This window comes from Stigmatopora nigra, chromosome 10 (genome assembly GCF_051989575.1).
Source record: "Stigmatopora nigra isolate UIUO_SnigA chromosome 10, RoL_Snig_1.1, whole genome shotgun sequence".
In the NCBI taxonomy this organism is placed as follows: Eukaryota; Metazoa; Chordata; class Actinopteri; order Syngnathiformes; family Syngnathidae; genus Stigmatopora; species Stigmatopora nigra.
Genome location: NC_135517.1, coordinates 12440202 through 12459600, shown reverse-complemented (window position 1 = coordinate 12459600; position 19399 = coordinate 12440202). Strand labels below are relative to the sequence as shown.

The window sequence follows — 19399 nt, the reverse complement described above, 5'->3', positions numbered from 1 at the left end:
TAAATAAGACAGACATTGATTAGTTTGGAATAACAGCGGACATGAACTGGACCTGAGTCAAAAGACAAACAAATCTTAAAGTGACTTCACTGTTGTACTTTCTGACATAACAAATGTGATTTTCTAACAGGTCTGTAATCACACCAGTCCAAATACACTTGGCCTTTTGAGTTCAATATGCAAATAATTCCAAAGATCTCATCTCAAGTCTATTAGGGAAATCTTGATCGCAGGCAAGACAGAAAAGATTAGGATTGAACCGAGCCAAAAGAAGGAATTTCCCAAGAATGACAGTGACAAGGTGTTTCAAAAATGTTGATATGGGCTTTACTTGCCGTGACTTTAGCTTTTCTTGCAGGGATGGCGGCTCACCGTCAGTCATCTTACCTCTCCATACACACTCTCTCCTCGTGTTCTAGCCGTGCGTCTGTCATCAAAAAGATTTCAGGTGAATTACAAAAGCCCTTCTCTTCACACCTGGATACTAAATGTACTCTTACACCAGAAAATGTGCATGTATAGGTGCTTAGCTACAGGTGAAAGGAGAAGGAACGTGTGTGTTGCATGTAGCTTTAAGTCAACAGCAATCAGCCATGTCAAAATTATCCTTGCAGTGACCAGTGTGAGTGTCATTTGATGGCCACCTGGCTGGAAGAACACCGTGCACAAAATACACAGTCGTGTGTTTCATACGCAAGAGTGGCAACAGTTCATGGTGAGATGGGTGGACCTCAACATTAACACTGAGGTCAATGCAGCTGAACAAATAAGAAAAAAGTTCATTTTATGTGGCTCGACACTTGCTTAAAATTTATGTTGCAAAGCCAATGACGTAAACTACAATTGCTTTTTTGGAGCAGTAAAAACATTTAGTGAATAACTAGCTTTTAACATTTAGGAGGAATAATTATGACCTACTTTAAAAGGTGATTTGTGTAACAGCCTAATGCATTTTATTACATTTTTAATTTTCATTAACACTAAAAAGAATTTAACTATTGGGGGAAAAAAAGTTTAATGATTACAAAGGACCTTCATTTTCTGAGGAGAAAATAGCATTTAACACTTTATTTGATGTTTAGAACCTTTCTAATAAAGTTAAGGATTAAATGTCCACTCATCTATTAGATTTTCTTCAAATACTTAATCTGAATCAACAATTTTCCAACCCCTCTCGGATTATAATGATTAAAAGGATTATAATACTAGGAAGTTTTTCAAGCATGGAAAAGATCACACTCTGACATGTGGAGACTTTTACAGCCTGATAAGACAATTAAACTGGAAATCTGAATGACGCAGTTAATGAGTGCAACCTTAATACTATTCTTAGTAAAATCAACATAGAGTTGAACCTGAACATTTCCTCTGAAGTCACCCTAGAATTAGAGGCAAACGTTTTAATTGTCTTTGACATGGCTCATTAGTATCAGTACATGTTCAATACATTATTTGCCTCAAAATTCTTAGCAGTTTTCAAATTAGTCAACCATTGTATTGCTAAAAAATAACTAGTAAAACAGTCTTTCCACTAGTTTGCTATAAACATTGGACCATATGGCCCATTCGTACATATACATATGTAGGATATTAAATAAATGTGTGAACACCTTGCCATAGGCCACAACTTTTGTAAATTGAAGGATTGTGGAATACACTGACTGAGTAGACTTAATGGTGATTGGATTCTCCCAGAGGACAAAACATTTCTTCTCATTTGTCAAACACCATGAAGGCCGATGGAGGCCAGGTGTTATCCCTCCACGAATGTGTGTACGGGATGTATAACATAGAGACAAGGCAGACAGCAATGCCCTTCGTTCAGCCTGTGTGATAATTAATAGCTGTCGGTGTGTCTTTAGTAGGAGAAGGCGCTGACAGGCAGCACTTGAGAATCGCAGAGAATGTGTGAAACCCTCAGAGATTCATGGGGGTAAAGGAGAGGAGAAGTACAGTTCAGCATCTCTGACTGAATTTCAACTCCTAGCTTGTAATGTGGGTCACCACACCTGATGCATTACCCTCATTTGCAGAATTTCTAGACATCTGTTCAAACTTCATTGAAGTGTGAACTGAAATGTCACCATGCAAATCAAAAGATAAAGATTTTGGGTATATTTATATAAAGTACACTTGTATACTCTATATAGTAGTGACTGTGTGTGTGTGTATAGATCAATGGTGGAATTTTAGGGCCTTTCGGCCTTCTGTGCTGGTGTAAAAAAAACTGATTTTAATTACATTTGTCCATGAATAATAATCAAATAATTCCAAATTGCTTCCTTTCACTGCTTTTCATCAGTTTTTGCTGCTTCCAGGTGTGTGTTTTCATATTTAAGCAATATAACCAATAACATTTGAGCCATTATTTGTTGCTAAGGGCAGAAATCTACCTGGAGGCTTTTACATAAAAACAAGCGTGGATAAAACTGTTACTTTAACCAACCAATTGTAGGGATACGTCATCGATTTGGGAAACATTTTCTCTTAGTTAATTCTATATATTTGTGGTCAAGACCTTCCAATGATGACAAAAGAAAGTGTAGCCACTCGGTGGTGCAGAGGTTTGTTCACAGGACTCTTGTCTGGGAGACCTGGGTTCAAATCCCGGTTGGGACACCTTTTCACTTTGTTGTTTCTGTGTACTTCTTGTCAAAACACTCAAATGATTACAAAAGAAAGTGTAACTGCTTGGTGGGGCAGAGGTTAGTTCACTAGACTTTGGTCGGGGAGACCTGGGTTCAAATCCTGGTTGGGACACCTTTTCACTTTGTTGTTTCTGTGTACTTCTTGTCATGAGACTCAAATGATTACTAAGGATAGTGTAGCCATTTGGTTGGCGCAGAGGTTAGTGCACTGGACTCCCATCTGGGAGACCCGGGTTCGATCCTCGGTCGAGACACTTTTTCACTTAGTTGTTTCTGTGGACTTCTTGGAAAGACACTCAAATGATTACAAAGAGAAGTGTAGTCACTTGGTTGGCGCAGAGGTTAGATCACTGGACTCCCGTCTGGGAGACCTGGGTTCGATTCCCGCAGCTGTCGTTTGGCTGAAAATACTTGGGAAGAAGAATTGGTCAATGGAATAAGAAGAAGGGAAAAAAAAAAGAAAAAACTTTTTAATTTATATTAAACACTTAGTCATACTTTTCAGCAAAAGGTTATATTCCGAACTGCCTTCGGCAGTTCGGAAGACACTTGATGGACCTGTCTGTGCGAAAGGCGTTCTCGGGTCGGCCTTCGGCCGACCCTCGACCGCTTGCTTGGTCAGTGAACTGCCGACACCGGGAAGCGAACTCACGTTCTCTCCGTGCAAAGGCGAGTGTGCAACCCACTACACCAACTCGTGCCCCACTTATACATAGGTGTTGAAACGTTTTATCCAAGGAAATGGGGTTAAACACTTAGTCATTTTTTTGGACAAAATGCTTCATCCACCATTGAAGACTTATATAGTTAAACACTTAGGCATTAGAACTTATTCTTTTAACTGAATAATATTTGGAAAATCTTTGCCTGCACTGGGATTTGAACCCAGGACCACACCGGTGGCAGACTGATGACTTAGCCACTGGGCCACCAACCTGTAAGAGAAAGCAGTAGTACTTATAGTTTTATCCAAGGAAATGGGGTGAAACACTTAGTCATTTTTTGGACAAAATGCTTCATCCACCATTGAAGACTTATATAGTTAAACACTTAGGCATTAGAACTTATTCTTTTAACTGAATAATATTGGGAAAATCTTTGCAGGTACTTGGACTTGAACCAAGGACCACAGCAGTGGCAGACTGATAACTTAGCCACTGGGCCACCACCCTATGAGAGAAAGTAGTAGTACTTGGAATTTTATCTTATTCATTTACCTGAATAATATTCAGAAAATCTTTGCATGCACTGGGATTTGAACCAAGGACCATAGAGGTGGAAGACTGATGACTTAACCACTAGTCCACCACCCTGTAAGAGAAGGTAGTAATACTTATACTTTTATCTTATTCATTTACCTGAATAATATTCAGAAAATCTTTGCAGGTACTTGGATTTGAACCAAGGATCACAGAGGTGGAAGACCAATGACTTATCCACTGGGCCACAACCAAGTGAAAATGTTTCCCGACCAAGATTTGAACCTCAACCTCTCACATGGCAGTCAGGTGAGTTAACCTTTACACCACGAATTGGCCACACCTTACTATCTCATTATTAGAAGGTCTTGACTACAAATACATAGAAACAACTAAGTGAAAATGTTTTACAACAGGGATTTGTCGCTTTTGGGTTACACATGGTTGCTTCTGTTTAAGGGAATAAGACACATAAAAATGATGGGTTTTGGTGAGTAAAATATGGCTATATTCCTGAATAATATTTCAATTGTATGAAGTTATTATTGATGATTTTTTTGTATGTCACACTTGTAGCTGCAGTAGAGGTTTTATAGCCATAAATTAAGTTTTTGAGGGTTGGATTGATTCTGACAGCTGAAGGCGTCACTAGGAAATATATGGACCGCCACTGCTATAAGGAAACCTGCCACTGGTATAGAAACATATTGTATACTCAGACACGATCATTTTAGTTGCACAAAACTTTTTGCATGTGGCCATTTTCTGTTAAACAATGCCACCTAGCGGCTAGTCCAGAAATGTAAATTTGTATTTAATAACTGACAAAGTGGTAAAGGCAATTAAGGTATAAGTTTAATGTTTTTAAGAATGCATATATAAAGAACAAAGACCTTGGACAAAAGCTTTTGGTTTTTTTTTTCTTAACCAAAACAACAGGTTATAACAATACACGGGCTGCAGGGGAACCCAACTCTATGTCGCCAGTAAAAGAAAAATAAACAAATTATAAACCAAACAGTCTCTCTGCCATTAGAGGTTTTCTTGGTATGAAGTGGCAGATAGAAATTATAGTATTTTGAGAGGGTTTAATATAGAGGGAGCGTGGGGAGGGTGAAACAATGTCAGAAAGCCACAAAAGTGGAAAACACAAAATATTTTAGAACCTACATAAGGGTGTTCCATCTCCCATTTAGTGAAACTCTGCTGCACCTGAGAGAGCAAGTTTTATCTGCATCTTACCTTCTTTTCTGTTCACATTTCAGGTACAGCAGAGCTAGAGCAATCTGGGAGAGAGGTGGGCTATACACTATTTGCCAGTAAGGACAAACAACCGTTCACATTTGCATTCCTTCCTCTTGGCACGCCCCCTAATCAAAATGGGTCAAAATTAGAGTTGGGGCGTCTCCTTCATTTATACATTGTTTACCGACATGACAGTGGAAGGAAGCATAATGTGCCTCAAATTGTGATGTCTGTAAATTGAGAAGAATTTTGCCGAAGATTTTCTCTAGCCATTTCAAGAGTGAGGTGACAGTTACAATAAACGGAGACCTGGTCCTAAACAATGCATAAAGAGGACTCTTTTTGTAACACTGTTCACATTCCCTCCAGCAAAGGGTAAAAAGCATATTTCTTTTTTTTTTTTTTTAGCTGGTTGACTGCGCACTGAACCATGAGCAAGTCAACATAAATAGGTTGCGTGTGATATAAAATGTATGCAATATTTAAGATTTCAAAGCAGACAACACACTGTACTGCCTCATATCACGTGTCCTATGACCACACAGTTCTCACGGTTAATGGTTAAAATGGGGAACGAGGAATAAATATGATGGGATGTTGGCAAACAAAAACATGAGCACCATTCCATTAGCATTCCCTCTGGTAGTGCCTAGAAGATGGGCGACAACTAGGAAGGGCTAGGGCGTGACTCCACAATGGCTGAAGACAACAAAATAGTTGGGATATTTAAAAGGGCAGATCAAGCCTCAACACTGATTGCATTTCGAGAAATCTACTTAAAAGCTCAACAACTTTAATTCCTAATGTACATAAGCTCGATGTCTCAATCGTCATCAGAGGCAATGGCAGTCTGTGCAAAGCCTGCATAACCTGCTGGTTAGGCTGATCTTCTAACCCCAAATCAGACTTAGGAGAATGAAGCTTCTTATTGCAGAGACAGTTAAACTTGGTAGACTGTAATCTTTCTAGTCATGCCTTTGGAGGTCAGTGCTGTCTATCAGCCGTAGCAGAGTAATGGAAATGTGATCGGGTGTGTGTGTGAGGGCAGAATGTATGCGAGAGTATGTTGGTGTTATATTGTGTATGCTTTGAAAGAGACAAGCTTCTCATAGCAGCACACATTTACGCTTCTTCTTGGGCTCAGGGGGCTCCAGTGCAGCCAATATCGCCTCATCAAACACATTCTTTAGGCCTTTCTGTGAACAAGAACAAATGCAAAGGCTAAATAAAGGGGGAGTAAAAACATGCAAAGGCCAAACAAAGGTAAATGAAGTGTGTAAACAATTTCACATTTAGGTCAACAGGGGGAGATAAAATGGTGAAATCTGAACCCAAAAAAAAGCATTAATAATATAACCATGTGACAAAACTAATAAACATAAAAAATGTCATTGTGGTGCCATTGGGACTACGTCAGATCAACAGCACAAAACAAATCAAAGTTATGTACAGAAAAGTGGAGGGGGAAAAGAGCGCATGTGTTATATTGTGCTCAATTTTGACCATGGAAAAAGAAGAGTTAGTAGAAATTTGACAGAAAAGGACAGACAAAGAGAAGCTCATTTGTGCTTTATTATAAGTTTTTGTCTTCCACACAAGTGTTTATATATTTCCTGTACGTCACAACAGTAAACAACAAAAATGGTTTGTAGAATAATTTCAAATTCATATAGCAGTTTGGTAGTAAGGTCACGTAAATTCACCATGGACAGTCTTCTTTTGTTGAGCTGTCCTTTTTTTCTGGGGAAGGACGGTGATTTTAAATTGGAATTATTCTAAAATTAATCTAGTTTTGTATTACATTCTAATGATGTCACCTTATGTTTGACATTTAAAAAAAATACACATGAATTAAACATTATATTATAATTTACTGTCGCTTCTGTATGACGCATGAAGCATATCTTGGAAATCATTATCAAGGAAAGAGTCGGATGTTTCCTAAAGATTTTGAGTTACAACATCGACCATTTTGTAAACCTCCACACAAATGTCACACGACGATAGATTGCGGCAACTTTCCGTTCAGCATTTAAGGAACTGTGCAGCTGTTTTGGTGGTTGAAGAATGTAAACTATTTTTCTGTCACCACCAGAAGAAACGTTGGTCATCTCTGAATACGGTACATCAGATAGGCCTTAAGTAAAATCGTGATCTTAAGAGCCCTTTTTAAAATACTGTTTACAACCTTGTGCAAAATATCTATATGCAGGTTGTATAGAGGATAAAGTTGGAATTTTGGCCAAAATCTTTTCTAGACATCAATGTCCATGAGTGCAAACCTACAACGAAGAACTTGCACAAATGTGTGCCAAATTCTTTTTATTCTATAACCAATAAGAATCCTTTATTTTTAACTCATCATCATAAACCAGATAAAGCACAACACTGCATAGAATTATTTTCTACTTCAAAGAGCATAACATATTGTACTGCTGTGGTTAAGATATCACGACACTATGATAACATTTCTAAAGCCTTACATGTACAGTCAAAAATAGTAGAAAAAAATATACATTTTTTTAAAGTGTTTAGTACACCGCCGTGGCAACACCCAACAACACCCAAGGTTTAAGCTGCAATTTAACTTAGTACGCTATTATTGGAAATAGAGTAATATTAATAACAAATGAGAAAGCTGGATCACCAATTCTCCATATACTTTTGCTTCTATTAACCTCGAGCAGTGTTAATGAACAGTGTGGTAGCCATATTCAGCTGCTTTGGTCATCATGCGCCAAGCCAAAAAGGACAATGATCTGGTAAAGTAAGCTAAGTGTTGTGACCCCCCCCCCCCAGAGGTCTGAAAAGATATGGATACGGCTCACAGGGTTTCACTAGTCCTATTGCTACTTTTAATGTACAAACTATCAACAAATGGCAAAGCTCACGTGCTGTATAACAAACCATTGTAGCACAGAAAGAATGGAAAACTGCAGTGAAGCCAAAATCGACTCTAATCTGGGTAATAAATAATTTTAGGGGACATGGTTGGGATTTTGAGAAAACCCGATTTTACCATAGTGTATTTGAAAAAGCGCCTGAAGTAAAATCTGTTACAATTAGCGGTGGAAAAGGTTGTAGCAGTTGCACATTGTTTAAAAAATGCAGCATTTCCTCTGTCTCTGCAACTCAGGTGGTTCTAGGGCAGCTAGGATAGCTTCATCAAACACATTCTTCAGCCCTCGCTACAGTGACAAGAGAGGGAAGACAATATCTCAGTTAGCACAGGAAAAAAAGGTGAAAGAAGAGGACAGGGAAAAAACACAGCAGAGCAAGGAAAAGGGGAAAGGAGGGAAGAAGGTTTTTGGTGAAGGTTGATTTGAAATCCATGCAGAAAGGAAAAGAAAAAAAGCATCAATATTTAAAGTCAAAATCCAACTCTTTTGGCATATGCAAAGGACTGAAAAAGGAAATTACGTCAGCAACATTGCAAGGGGAAGAGCAGCGTGATAGGAAGGTGGGAGGAAAGGAAAATGCAGCTCCACTCACACTATTGTTCTCCTTACGTTCTGGATCACAATACTAACTCCCTTCCTTCTCAAAGTATACCACCAAATGGATAATCTTGCTAACTCGGAATCCAATCCCACCCTCATTAAAACTAAGTGCTTAAAACATTGGTGCCATTGAAATTGTTCTCCTACTTTATTTTTTTCTAGGGGGGTGGTTCTCCTACAAAAATAGTTGATGGAAAAAATTGATCTTCAAATGTAAATTATATGAACGGATAAACTCCTTGAACGGCTGTCGTTGGTTACCGATTGAATGCATGATATTTTCCAATAAAGAAAGACTTCAAAACCAGTGGTAACAACAACAACAACAGCAAAAACACAAGTCAAAATAAAATGTATCAAGCATTGTGTGCAAAGGATGGGCTTGAATTTAAACATGCGCTTTCCCCCTCCATTTTCTTACCTGTTGCAATCTAAAGTGTTGATCATGCATGTGGATTGAATTGTTTGTTTAAAGTAGAGGTTACCTGAGTGAGGGCTGAGCATTCCACATATTTCACAGCTTTGAGGTCTCGTGCAAGCTTCTCTGCTGTCTCTGGAGTAATAGGTTTTTGCTTGTTCTTCGCCAGCTTCTCTATAGTTGAGGGGTCATCTCGTAAATCAATCTGAGTGCCAACCAGCAGAAAAGGGGTCTTGGGACAATGGTGGGTGATCTCTGGTACCCACTGAATAAGCAAAGATAATAGTTTAGGGGTCAACGCAGTGAACCAATACTATTAAAATCTAGTTTATGTTTACATTATGCTTTCAAGAAGAAATGGGGAACACTTGCCTTTTCTTTGACATTTTCAAATGATGAGGGAGACACAACGGAGAAACACACAAGGAAGACATCTGTCTGGGGATAACTCAGAGGTCTTAACCTATCGTAGTCTTCCTGACCTAGATGAAGAAAGAGTGGAAAAGGTTAAGGCCAAAGTAGAAAGAAAACATGCCTCTTCAGTTAGAGAAAGATATGCAATTCAATTAAACAAGAAAAGAAGGGGATTATTCACCATAAACATCATGGGTTTGATCAAGTGGGAACACCTCTTTCCTAACCTTTGCTTTCTAACTTAACAGCAAAAATAGGAGCTTCTCTACTTATTTAGAAGTATTTTAATAAAACAAAATTTTCTGGATGTCGAGCATGAGAAGAAAATAGGCCTATTTGGAAAGTGCTACAATGACACCAATTATGGGCAAAATACTGATTGAACTACACTAGATTCAAATTTAAATTTCAGAGATATAAATAAACTGGATGAACATGAATTGGACAAATTTAAAAAATCAGATACATACCTGCGGTATCAAACAAACCCAGTGTGTAGGGCTCGCCGCCAATCATTACAGTTACGGCATAATTATCAAATACCTGTGAAAGAAAGGTTAAAATCATTAACACATTCTGTCCAAACAGCCTAAATTCTATGCACAATTGCACATATCATAATCTTATTAAATCATACAAGGGTATGCTTCTCATTTCAGTGGACTAGTATATTTCCCAATATTTTGAAGGCAAATTCTTTAAAAATACAAGCCATTAATATAAACACAAATCACCAGGATACTGTCAGATTATTGAGGTGATGTGTGAGCAATATTAGAAATGGTCAATGACTTTTCATATTAGTTTGAAAATACTCACTGTGGGTACATATTCAGAGGGAAATTTGTTTGTGGTGTATGAGATGAGCAGGCAGGTTTTACCCACGGCCCCATCGCCAACAACAACACACTTGATGGTCTGCATTCTTCCAAATTCATTCAATACCTAAAAGAGCAAAACAAAGAGGATTTATTATTTTGGAACATGTTTTGGATTGTTTTTTAATTTACTGGGTCTATTGCAGCAACATCTTTTGATCATAAATACTAGTATGTTGAGGACCTTGATAGAAATACAATGTAGAGTTTGAAGTTGAATATAACAAATGCTTTTTTTTTTAATAATCTGTTTACATGTTGTTAAATGGTGCAATGACAGGAGTCACTGCATAGATTTTGCAGCAAGAGCTCATGCAATAATCTCAAGTGGATCACTTGCTGGGAGGGATTTCTGTAGAAGCCCCTGCATTGGCCAAACTGACCATATCCAGAGAAAAGGCCAAGTTCCTGAAGGCATCTCCCTGCAGCACTTCATGGCATTAAATGGACTCTCTGAATGAGCCAATTTGGATGTGTGATTTTGTTCAATCTGTATATTTAATTCTATTCTTACTTCTTCTATCTCTATATTGTTTTTGTTAGACTGCAGAGGTAGCTAAAGCACAGACTGAAAATCACAATGGTGGAAAAGACTTTTAGACTTGCGATACCCAAACTGAAAAAATAACAGGAAAATGCATTTACAAAGTACTGCAGAGTATTACACAGGTAAACAATCCATCATATGTATGGCAATGCAGCAGCATGAATATAGCCAATCAACAGAGAATTAGCACGTGTTAATCCAGGCATTTTTCAACCACAGAGTACTAGGAAAGTTGTATATCTTCATAATTTTTAGAGTTACTTTACATACATTTCACTAAGACATTTATTTATGTGTACAAATGGACAGAAGGCTGGGCAGTCAGTGAAAACGGAAACCAAGTTAAACGCCATTGAACGCGAAACAGAAAGTGGCAACATTAAATCGTTCAATTCTATAACAATTTAAATACGAATTCATTCAAATGACTACTGATTCAGGTCATAAAACGCGACATTTTTTCGAGGGAATCGCTGATTTAGTGTGGTCGCCTTCTTACCTTCGAATGCAGTGCTGTAACCCAATTGCGTCATTCGCACAGTGAGGATGTTACTCCTGTGTTGCAATGATTACTTAATAGTTCTTAATATCCAAACGGACATAAGAATACTCAGCCATTTTTGTGAATGTATACCCCGAAGATTTGAGGAAATCGTGATTTTGACGGCGAGACAAGCATCAGTAAACGAAAAGATCATGGAGGATCAAAGCACAAACGACTCCCGTTAGCTTAACTGGAAAAGCTTCCCCAGATTGCGGGTATTGCTGGCCTCCAGTTTCGCAGGGAGATTACTATCCAAACACATTTTACAATCTTTATTTCATACGCATTTCGAATGTTTTAAAATGACGCCCTACTGTTCGCGGTTCCAAAAGCAGATAACTAATTGCCGGTTTCCAGTTAATAACATATAGAGGCGAATAAATAGACCCAACTAATACACGTACTAATTCTGTTTCCCGTGTTATTTTTTGGATCAATACACACTTTTAATCCTACACAATCGTGATATAACCGCTGGAATGACGATAAAAACGGCTATGAGTGTTATTTCGGTAGTGATATAGCACAAAAATTAGCTTGCTAGCAACACTACCGGGCTAATCTGTGCAACGCCTCGATTTTAGAACAGAATGATTGCACAAAAGCTATAGCTATTCTACCTATGCAGACGTTTTAAACCGTAAGATTTAAAAAATATATATATATTTATGGCGTTTTCCTTACCTTATCTCTAATTTGTCTTTCTGTCGGGCGTTGGCAGCTCCACTCAGCACTTGGGGCTTCCCAGGCAACCAAACAGGGACACTCACTCCTCTAACCACTAAACGACGACGACGTAACTACGCGTCCAAAGTCTTCACTTGACGCTTGATTACTTGGAGTAACATATAAAATGTCAAAATCTAGGGGATTAATTAAATATTCACTTATATTGTGAAAACGTATTTTTATATAGAAAAATCTCTACACTAATTATAAAGTAGCGTTGACCTACATAAATTAAATAACTGTCTGCCACTAGATGGCAGTACAACACAATGACCTAAATTCAGACCTAAAAATCCACAAATGTATGAGAAAAATTTATTTTCAAAATGAAAAAAAGTAGAAATGGGCCATTTTCACAAACATTACACAAATAATGTCTAAAACTAAGGATGGGCTTAATTGTCTTGTATCGGTCACTTGGACACACTCTGCAGCAAGGTGATGTTGTCGCCTTTCAACATGATCCTTCCTGGAAGAGAAAGAAAACAAATAACAATTATTAGCATTTCATTTTTATAACCCATACCCTTAACTCTCCTTTTGGTGCAGAACTAAGACTGTTTTGAACAGATCAAGGCCCCTACTTGAGACTATAATCCAGAAACAGGGTTTATTGTACTGTAGTGTGGGAAGATTAACATACATTTTTGATTGTCTGTCACTTTACAGGACAATGCAAACCCACCAAGACTAAACAAACCTCTTACCCAGTGGTTTCCTATTCCTTGTCTTCATGTGGACTTCCTCAGAATCCTCAAGAACCAAGTTCATGTACTCATCAAAACCCTAAAATAGAAAGCACAACATAAATTGATCTGCAGAATTACAGTAGATATCTGAAACATCTGGAGTGGAAATGAATAGACCATGATCTATCAATGTTTTAAAAGTGCTAACTCACAAATACATTTAAAGAATAGTAATTAAATAACTGTAGTGTCTTGTACACTGCAATCACTGTTGCAAAACCTTTAAAAAAATCCCAACGTTTGCACTTACAATGATGCAGCCTTCTATTCTGATGTTGACCTGCTCATACAACCACACTTGGATCCTTGATCGCTGCGTAAGAAGAAAAAAAAAACAATTGTAACCCCACAAACGATTACAACAATCTGAAAACTATCAAATGTATACTCACATTTTGGAGATACCTAAAGATTAAATTCTGATTGGTGGAGTCAAGAAAAACATAGTACACACAAACAAATAACAGAAAGAATAAGCCTCAAGAGACATTTAGTTTATCTATTTCCTCAGTTTTCAACCTGTGCAAAGTTTAACCGGTACGTTATGTAATAGTTTAGTATTATACTAACATAATGAAAGGACAACAAATTTTTAAAACATCATTATAGATTTTAGGCTACACGCCTTGTTGATGCATTAAAATCGAATGTCTTAACATTAGCTTTCATTCATGAAAGCGTTCGCTTAGCTGCTCAAGCTAAAGCTAATTGAGTTCCGTGTCGTTTATCCAATAATTTGGTGAAAAGGATACAATGGGCTGCACCATAACCTTTTGAATTTTCTGTCCTTGCCCACGGTATGCCATCTTTCAAAAGCGCGTGGAATAACAGCCAAAAGATGAATAAATTGAACAGTCCTGTATCCGCAGAAAAAACAATCACGATTCACATGCGTCGTCGTCAATGGCGGGCTTCCGTTTACTAGTTCCGGTGATAGCTAAAAACACATCCGTTTTTACAACAGTGCCTTCTGTGGTTGGGGGTCATTACTACATGAACGCGTTCTGTTTCTTATACGTTCAAATTAAATGTATCTAGATATAATTCTGACTTTCAGATCTTTTCAAATGTATCAATAGGCTCTCTGACACTAATTTATTACTTAAGTGTAATTAATGTTTTAGGAGTTAGCTGTTCCTGCGCCTTATAATACCAATGCAATCTATTCCTAATTTGATTCTTAAAAACAAACAGGACAACACAAAATTGTAGTACAGACCAAATCATACCGTTAAAAAACACAATTTAATGGAATGTTTAGAGTTTAGACGTTAAACTAAACTTTTGGCCACTAGGGGACAGCAACACATACAGAAGTACTTCGTACAGATGATGAAAAATAAAATACCATCTCAAATGACATATAGACTGCAATAAAATTCTCCCGTTTTGCCATGGAATAAATAATAGATGCATTATTTTTTTTACTGAAGCAAATGTCTGTCTCTTTGGTATAACTTATAATATAATAGAGCAGCGGGGCATCGTTGTCAACTTCCAGAATCTTGTTTTTTAGGCTAGAGTAATTTCGGATGGCTGACATTCATTGTGACACATTGTCTTACAGTAAAAAAACGTAGGTAAAAGTCATCAGGTCCTAACATGCACAGGGCGGTGCCTTATAGCCATAATGAATGTTAATTATCAACAATAAGGCCATAACTCACCTCATTTTCAAACTGAAGTTTCAAGTGAATTTGGCATTTGAAATGATCCTTGAATTTATTCCCTCAAAAACAATATTTCATGGCTTAATTCTTGCCAAATATTTATAAAAACCTATTAAATTAAAACATTACTACATGACAGTTCCTTCACTAACTGCCTTTTATTTTCCTTCTTAAATCAGGAGTCACAACATGAAAATGTTGCTTAAAAGCACAATCACAACACTATACAATAAGGAGACTCCCATCCATGATAGTGTCTGTTAATCGTATGCATGCATGTCCCTGAAAGGAAAACAGTGATAGCACAATCACAACACTATACAATAAGGAGCCTCCCTTCTATGATAGTGTCTGTTAATCGTATGCATGAAAGGAAAACAGTGATAGGCTGCTACACTTGATCAAAATGAATGGTGTCTTTCATACCTTTATTTTCTCCATCTGACCCACCAAAGGAATTGCCTGTTAGTTGGGCCTCCTTTTGCATCACTTCCTGTTCCTGTGAATGTTCAGTGAAAATGGGAAGGCAAACGGGATAGGGGAAAAGGGTAGGGTTGGGCCTCTATCCTTTGTTCTCTTGTCTGTCTCACCTGCTTAACCTTAACCTGACAACGCTGACCTTGGCACGCATGCCAGAACAAGCCAGCCAGACTCAATGGCTGTCTGTTTCCTTTCCCATTGATAGACAGGATATTCAGTGTCTGCCTGCAAAATGTTTTAAATGGCTGGTCTATGCCAATATTGTTACACCTTTTTAATAAAAACTGTTGAAAGTATGTATTTAAACATAACGTAATAACCTATCTTTTCTGTACATTTGGTGTCAATATGTCAAATGGCTTGGGAGCTATTGAACAAAATAGGTGCTTATAACAGTAATAAATTAATCTATAATCCTTATATGACTTAAGTTACTTAACTTATAACATAAGATGTACTCTGCAATTATGTAATTTACACAAAACATAAGTAGTATCGACAAAGCGCCATTCATTATTAAGGCTGCTAAATTGCTTTTAATACAATGACACTTTTAATGTGATTCTATTCCTGTAACTAAATTGGAATGTCTTTATCATCTCCAATTTTTCATTTCAGGTATGTAGAATGTGTATTTGGGATTGGAAATCCTTTGTGAAACAATTCCTAAAGGTTTTCAAAGGCATCCCATGTGACTTCATATGAGTATTTTTATATATTCATTTTTAATCAAGACATCTATCAAAAATCCTTTTAAGCAAGGTGCTCAACCTAGATCAAGGTGTTCTGAGATTCCAATTGCTTCTATTGGGACTACCTTTTATTCTCTTATTGTCCATGTGTTCTCTATTAATGTATTATATACTCTGTATATAAAGAGTTTAAACATGGTATATAATACAGTACTGTTTATCATACCCTATTTCCAACTATATACTGCCAGTGACTAAAAAAATGTTTTTGTTAAATGAGGTTGTTGATTACCAACACAGCATGACATAATTGAAAAGCACAAGGTAATGATTGATAACTACTAAATACTTTCAGTTATCAGGTTAGTCCCATCTCCAATGGTATGATTTAGCACAAGCAGAAAGAAAAAAAATATGTTCACACTTTCTTTATCCGAAATTCATTCAATAGCCTTTCACTTGGATTTGCACGTGTAGGTTCTTATCTTGTTTTAACAGCAAGGGTAAAATGCACAATACATGTATTATTTTTTTGTCCAATTAACACATTACATAATACACAGGTCTGATAAGAGTTTTTTTTGTTTCAAATAGTTTTTGTGAAACTGAGGAAATGTAAAGGCATTTTTCATTGTGAAGTTGTTTGGCTGTGACACAGGCATTTGATCAACATGTCAGCTAAAGGGTAGGAGGTCAGTGATCTTAGGCCTGGGTTGAATGGAAGGACAGCAGAAGATTACATCTAAACAGTAATCTGATTAAAGTCATTTTTACAATATTTTTTATATATATAAATATATTTTGAATTATCTACTCACATCCTACAGCATACAGGATTGTAAAAGCAATCCTTCGACATATTCTTGCACATAAGAGCAAATGAACTTTCACACTTATATCAATGGACAACCTAAGTGTCCACTTATCCTACCATGGCGACAGAGAACCCGGATAAAAACTACATAGGAAAAGGCCCAACATGCCAGACCAGAGCTCTGAATTAAACCTTTGATCTCAGAACTGAGGTGCGCGTGCTAACAACTCACCTATCATGTTGTGCTGCCTTATTAACTCAAATGACATGCTCAAATTAGTCTCTTTCACTCATGTGTCTGTCAACATACCTGTCAACATACCTGTACTCGACAATTGACTGTATTTAACCATAATATATTTCCTAGAGTCCAACAAAACACCATTATCACATCGTATTTTCCAAAACCAAGGCATTCCTCAAATCCACTAACCCTTTAGTCCACCAGGATAACTACAAGACCTTAAATTCATCTCAGAAAACCATTTCATCATGTTTCCTGTTTTTTTTCTTTCTTCCATCTGCTACTGAAACTGACACCTGCTAGGACACACTCAAGCAGATACACACATTGGCAGCAGGTCCAAATGAAGTGTCTAAATACGGTGAACAAAAGGTCTGATGAGGAGTGAAAGGAGAAACGGAACAAAAAAAAAACAAGTAATGAAATTATAACAATACAGAGAGAGGGAGCGATAGAGAGACAAAGCATGAGACTATAGTTGCCACAATGGCAAGGAACAATCATGCCGCGTCAATGGAAAAAAAGGAGGTGGGGGGGGAAGAGGCCTATCTGGACAATGGAGCTGGTGACAGAAGCACAATGGCTTCAGTGTTTTCAATTAGACATTATCTGATAGACAGAGTGGCAGGTCTCATTGTGAGAGGGGGCTATTTCAGGGTTGTCTTTGTGTGGGGCAGTGCCAGACTTCCCCGCCCCTTCTTGGTCCTCTACTCTATGAAACTCTCTCCATCGTACATTCGCCCCCACAGAGGCCTCTGTTATCCTGAGAGTGTTTCTGCATGTACAGTACGTGTTTTTCCACAAACAGCTCTTTTATGTGGCATGTTATTTGCTTTTTATTAGTGAAGGGCACAGTGTGACCAGCATGCGTGACCAGAGTTACTGAGAGATGTAGACTAAGAGGCAAAAGTAGGATGATGATGGGTTTCTGTTTGCTAGACGCACTAGTTGACCCTTCCAGTTGAAGCGTGACGTTCAAATTCACCCGTGAGCTTGTGTTTGCCTAATCTCATCATAACAACACTATGGACAGTGAAATCCACTCAATCAATTTGTGTGGTCACTGCATCTCTTTGGAGGTAAACATGCTTCCATTGTGGGGAAGAATATAATGTACTGCAGTGAGCTTGCTTCTGAGAAACAATATGGATGTTCTTTTTTTTCTAATCGGAGATCAGCATCTGACACAAAATACAGTTTGACAAGTGTAAAGCAGACACCTCTGTGCGGTTTGCTGTTTCGACAAGTAGATATTAACTTTCTGTATGTGGGTAAAGAAGTGTTTGGTCTAAATACACACATAAGCAGATTGTAGTGATATTCAAAATAGGCTAGGCGGGTAAATGTTTTGTGGGTTTTCACACTTTTCTATGGTTTATCTAACACAGTCGATGTCAATATGCAAGGTAAATGAAATATTTCGATGCTGTCAGCTGTTATATTGGTCTAAAAATAAACTTTTAAAATGAATCTAAATAAATACACATTTTAAAGTTCATCTCTCAAAAGTCACCAAAGAAAAAATTCAACATTTTGCGGCAAGATGTTCACAACTTGAGATCAGAAAACGATGCTGGGCAAGAGATATTCACCATATATTGTAACATATGCTCGCCGAGGGCCATATTTGAATGAAGTCCAAAGCTCCAAGAGAGAGAGAAATACAGTGGTTTGGTAACAGACGATAAAAGAAAGGGGAAAGGGAACGGGAAAGAAAAAACAAGGTGCTGAACAGGGTTTTGTAATCGCTCTATGGTGGTGTTGTGTCGTCTCCATGGTGACTGGCACAAAGGCTCATGGTTGGCCATTGATGGCCAATTGTATTCTTCACAGCTCTTTTGTTAATTGTTGTCTGCCCAGCTCCCACTTCCTGCTGGGTCCCCGCACAAAGCAAGAAACAGGAGGGATTAGAAATGGCACATCAACTACCCCCAAGCACAATCAACGTCGCTCTACCTCCTTCTCTTCTTCGATCTCTCTTCTTTTCTCCCTCTCTCTTCTCATTGAGCTGCAGCCCTTTTTATCTTATCATCACTGTACGCACTCCCATGACCTGGCTCATTCTTTCCGTCTTTCTTACTTGCAATGAGGTCTTCAGTACTTCAAACATACTGAAAGAGTGTTTCTCCTTCACTCAGTCCCTCGCGGGCAGCTATATTCTCCACAATGATTGTATACAAACACTCTACACAAAAACTGCCATTTTTCCCTCTTTTAATAGTTATTTGCTTTAGTTTTTGGAGTGCCTTCCCTAAAATAAAATAAAAAGAATTTTAATCATCTTTTCATCCGTAATTGTTCCGTCTCTAAAAATGTATCTATAAGCAAGCTGTTTTACAATAAGTGTAGTTTACACAATAACATTGTTATATCACATCAAGGTGTCTCCCGCCTATGGCCCATCATTGGCTGGGATAAGCTCCAGCGCCCCCGTCCGCGACCCTTGTGAGGATGAGCGGTATAGAAAATAAATAAATCTCTCTCTCTCTCTCTTGCTCGCTCTCTCTTTCACTCTTTATATGAATTTATGAAAAAAACATGCATTATATATGTAATGTGTACAGAAAATTACTGACATTAAAAGCATACTGTAATTCAGCAGCAGAAGTAAATTGGATTGATGTGTGC

General features: G+C 37.7%; 2 protein-coding genes across 4 annotated transcripts; both read right to left on the bottom strand.

Annotated features, from left to right (window-relative positions):
* Nucleotides 1-4680: 4680 nt before the first annotated feature.
* Nucleotides 4681-12225, bottom strand: cdc42 (cell division cycle 42). 3 transcript variants are annotated; one of them, XM_077725587.1, is made up of 6 exons: nt 12078-12225; nt 10244-10369; nt 9895-9967; nt 9383-9492; nt 9078-9275; nt 4681-6288 (listed from the first exon to the last, which is right to left on the bottom strand). In XM_077725587.1, exons 2-6 carry the CDS (start codon nt 10346-10348, stop codon nt 6199-6201), a joined length of 576 nt encoding a protein of 191 aa, XP_077581713.1. In that variant the 5' UTR covers nt 10349-10369; nt 12078-12225; the 3' UTR covers nt 4681-6198. The 3 variants fall into 3 exon arrangements, with proteins under 3 accessions (XP_077581713.1, XP_077581715.1, XP_077581714.1); XM_077725589.1 differs by lacking the exon at nt 12078-12225 and adding an exon at nt 11349-11499; XM_077725588.1 differs by lacking the exon at nt 4681-6288 and adding an exon at nt 6647-8280.
* A 198-nt stretch (nt 12226-12423) lies between these two features.
* Nucleotides 12424-13808, bottom strand: snrpe (small nuclear ribonucleoprotein polypeptide E). The gene is made up of 5 exons (XM_077727168.1): nt 13624-13808; nt 13264-13290; nt 13122-13184; nt 12830-12908; nt 12424-12591 (listed from the first exon to the last, which is right to left on the bottom strand). Exons 1-5 carry the CDS (start codon nt 13675-13677, stop codon nt 12536-12538), a joined length of 279 nt encoding a protein of 92 aa, XP_077583294.1. The 5' UTR covers nt 13678-13808; the 3' UTR covers nt 12424-12535.
* Nucleotides 13809-19399: the final 5591 nt, after the last annotated feature.

What these genes read in the sequence shown, in the direction of transcription:
- cdc42 (XM_077725587.1), bottom strand. Translation starts at nt 10,348, where the DNA reads ATGCAGACCATCAAGTGTGTTGTTGTTGGCGATGGGGCCGTGGGTAAA. An exon ending in GGGTTTGTTTGATACCGCAG is followed by an intron (nt 9,493 to 9,894) that starts GTATGTATCTGA and finishes TTCTTCATCTAG; the next exon opens with GTCAGGAAGACTACGATAGG. An exon ending in AATGCTCAGCCCTCACTCAG is followed by an intron (nt 6,289 to 9,077) that starts GTAACCTCTACT and finishes TCTTGTTCACAG; the next exon opens with AAAGGCCTAAAGAATGTGTT.
- snrpe (XM_077727168.1), bottom strand. Translation starts at nt 13,677, where the DNA reads ATGGCATACCGTGGGCAAGGACAGAAAATTCAAAAGGTTATGGTGCAG. An exon ending in GAATAGAAGGCTGCATCATT is followed by an intron (nt 12,909 to 13,121) that starts GTAAGTGCAAAC and finishes TTTCTATTTTAG; the next exon opens with GGTTTTGATGAGTACATGAA. An exon ending in AAGGAATAGGAAACCACTGG is followed by an intron (nt 12,592 to 12,829) that starts GTAAGAGGTTTG and finishes TTTCTCTTCCAG; the next exon opens with GAAGGATCATGTTGAAAGGC.